The sequence below is a fragment of the Dichotomopilus funicola genome, assembly GCF_033296635.1.
Source record: "Dichotomopilus funicola strain CBS 141.50 unplaced genomic scaffold C8A04scaffold_9, whole genome shotgun sequence".
Taxonomy (NCBI): Eukaryota; Fungi; Ascomycota; class Sordariomycetes; order Sordariales; family Chaetomiaceae; genus Dichotomopilus; species Dichotomopilus funicola.
Genome location: NW_026944030.1, coordinates 125,932 through 129,211, shown reverse-complemented (window position 1 = coordinate 129,211; position 3,280 = coordinate 125,932). Strand labels below are relative to the sequence as shown.

General features: G+C 55.6%; 1 protein-coding gene across 1 annotated transcript; it reads right to left on the bottom strand.

The window, feature by feature from the left end:
- Positions 1 to 245: 245 nt before the first annotated feature.
- C8A04DRAFT_9838 (uncharacterized protein) lies at positions 246 to 2,352 on the bottom strand (the record flags this gene model as incomplete). The annotated part of the gene is made up of 6 exons (XM_062785649.1): positions 246 to 410; positions 462 to 1,144; positions 1,216 to 1,452; positions 1,522 to 1,947; positions 2,005 to 2,185; positions 2,251 to 2,352. 6 exons carry the CDS (start codon positions 2,350 to 2,352, stop codon positions 246 to 248), a joined length of 1,794 nt encoding a protein of 597 aa, XP_062639664.1.
- Between the last annotated feature and the right edge of the window lie 928 nt (positions 2,353 to 3,280).

Genomic DNA, 3,280 nt, shown 5'->3' with positions numbered 1-3,280 from the left:
AAATATCCACCGTCATTAACAACACTAATTCCTCGCCCGTAAAGCACCAAAAAAAAGATAAACAAGAAACTGGAGAGAACAAGTTCCAAACCCGGGCCAGCATCTACCCCGTACCCTCCTCTTTCTAACCAAAACCCTGCCTATATCGACCACCTCCCCCATGCCCCCCCAGCCGCCATACCAAGCCAACCCGATAACAACTTCTTTGACCCCATCCCTCTCTTCATCTCTGCCCAAATAGTTGTTCACATCGACAACTGGATGTTCCCAGCCCCAAACATAACGGCCTGGTGATGTTGCGGCTGCTGCCCATACATCTGTTGCTGTTGCTGCAACGGTGAATGGGCCTGCTGGTGTTGGTGCGGCTGGTACTGTTGTTGTTGTTGATACGGGTGGTATTGTGGCTGGACCTGGTGATCAAAAGCGTGGGCGTAAGGGTTCCCATACCCACTCGTGTTAACCTGTTGCTGATGCATCATCGACACGGGAGATGAAGCAGAGAAGTCGTTCGGCGGCTGGCTGTGGCCTTGCTGTGACAACTCATGCTGCATGGGGATAGCACTGTGGGGGTACGCGAAGATGGGCGAAGTGGACATGGCAGGCGAAGATGCGGGGACATCCGGCGTGGATGCTGCGATAAGGTTGGGGGTGGTTGGGCCCTGGCTTTGGGGTGACTGGGCCCAGTGAGTCGTAGGGTACATCGCCGAAGGAGGTGGGGTATTGAACTCGTTGTTGGCCATGAAGAGAGACGAACGACGGCTGGCATCGTGCTGCTGGGGGCTGTGGGGGTGGTGCTCATGGGGTTGGTGAGAAAGACCGGTGAGTATGTTCGGCAGATGCATGGTTGCGGTCGGGTACGAGTACTGCTCAGCAGCCGAGATGTCGGTGGGCAGCATAGCGGGCGCGCCATATACATTGGGTCGGTGCGGCAGATCCTGGAAGCCGGTCGAGGGTTGAAACTGCGCGGCGAGAGCCTGGGGTACCGGCGATATAGATGGAGAGAGCGGGATCGCGTCGGCTGGGATCCCCATGTCTTCTCTGTGAGCAGCGTCCCATTCATCCGAGGCCCGTTCCTCGTCAAAGTCGAACCAGTCGTTCATCCGGATCATGTCGTCCGCGTCGATCATGGTTTGGGTCGTGCCATCTGAAGTGGAGGGCATCGATTAGTTCCGGCTCCCGTGCTCACACTGCTTTGGACTCTGTTCTGTGGCTTACCAATCTCGTTCCTTTTGTACCTCTCCTCCATCTTAGCCACGCGGAAAAGCTCCTTCAAGATCGGTCGTTTCCGGTCGTTCTTGGGCTTCTTGGGATCACGGAAGAAGGCAGCGAGCGATTCGACCGCTGCAACTTCGAGCTGGGCTACCGAGACAGGGCCCAAGTTTCGCATCGACGGCGGTCGGATGGTAGGATCAACAACCAATTTGAGGATTTGCTTCAAGAGGACAATCCGTTCTGTTCGACTGTTAGAGGCAAATAGGGCAATAGAAGGAAAAGGAATAGAAAAAGAAGAAAAATACATACCCTCCTTCAAGAGATGATCCGGCTCCTTGTGCCGCACCAGCTTATTGTTGTGGGCCCAGTGCGGCCACCAGTCCGGCGCCGTGACTTCGCCCTTGTTGTACTGATACTGGGCCGATTTCTTGGGGCAGATCAGCTTGACGAATGCCTTGCCTAGCTCCTTGCAAGCGGTCTGCTGGATCCATCGGAAGGAGCGGTCATAAAAGTCCATGACAGCTTTCGAGTCGCCAATGACGAGGGGCTTTTTGATGCTAGTGACGACCGGTGCCGCCTCGTCGTCCAACTGACGCCGCATCGAGACCGCTTTCCTCGGCCGCTTCCGGCGGCCGGGCCCCGTAGTCCAGTGGTTGTCAAGGGAGGCCCGGTTCGGCATGGAGGGATGAATCTGGCCGTTACACTCCTCCTCATACCCCTCTGACACACCGTCCCCTAGGATACGTTAGCGACTGATGGCCTAGATAAATTTGCTACGCTTCTGAAACTCACTCCGTGATGCTTGGCGGATGAACCGGAGGAATTTGGCGCGGGTAAAGACCTGGTTGATCTGCTCCTCCGGCATGCGGCTGGGTCCCGAGAAGTAGGTGAGGGTCCCGTCCTTGGTGTAAGTGGCCAGGAAGAAGGCGTCAAAGGGGATGTTGCAGTGCTCCTTTAGGGCTCTGGAAACCGTCTGCGGCCAAGTTAGCTGTGTCCTGCGTATGCGTCGAGGGGGAAGAGGAAAACATGAAAGCATACCAAGGGTGGGGAGCGTCTTGGTGAGTTCGAGAGGCCGTCGGTGCTGCCCATGTTCCAGGGGCGAGCACAGGTAACACAGTGCTCGCTCTTTACGGTGACCATTGTGCTGGTGAATCAAAGATCTTCGCAGTGGTAGAATAGACAAACGTCTCAAGGGAAGAGTTGGGATCCGAGGTTTTGGCGGTCTCTCCTGGAGAGAACGGTGCTGCAATGTGAAATGGAAAGTACACGAAGCGTTCCTCAGAATATATCTGTTGGTCGTGGCTAGACTGAAACCGAGATCGAGTCGTTTGCGAGATAGCGAGACACGGAGGCTGTGATGCGCGTGTCCGTCGTCGATGAAGCTGGGCTTCAGCTTAAAGAAGAGACTGGATCAAGATGGCCCGAGGCACAAATGAGGCTGTCCGGTGAGGGAGACCGGGGCGATGACAAAGGCCTGTCAGAGACCGAAATTAAGGGCTTTTGCAGTTTATCGAAACGGCACCAGCGGGAGAGGGTAAGTCTCGAACAACTATCTTAGCTGTCGGAGCGTATGGCCTGGAGCCGGAAACCTGCAGTTAGCTTTCTTTGTCTGTCCATGCAGCCGTAAGACGTGATGGAAAGAAAACTGACCAGTTATGTAGGACAGCTGTAAGCCGTCGATAAGGATATTAGGGGAAGAGGCGCGAACCAAGTTTCAGTGAATGGAGACGAATGTGGAGGTGGTAGTCTGTTGTTGTGTGGTGTTGTGGTGTGTTGTGGTGTGTTGGGTGTGTGTTCCCTGTGTTGTGTGGTCGCGGCGTGGTATGGTCGCGGCGTGGTATGGTGTGGTATGGTGATGTGAGGTGAGTTGAGGTGAGGTGAGGGTGCGTGTGTGTATTTGTGTGGAATCGTGCGAGTGGTGTGATGGTGTCAGTGTCAGCTCTGGAGGGCGCCCCCTACCTAAGAAGGATCCTTGGGCGCAAGGATCAGAGGCGAGCGGTGGCTGCTAGGGTCTTCCGGAACAACAGAGCCAACGGGCCAACGAGCCAACAGAGTAAGGCGGGGGGGG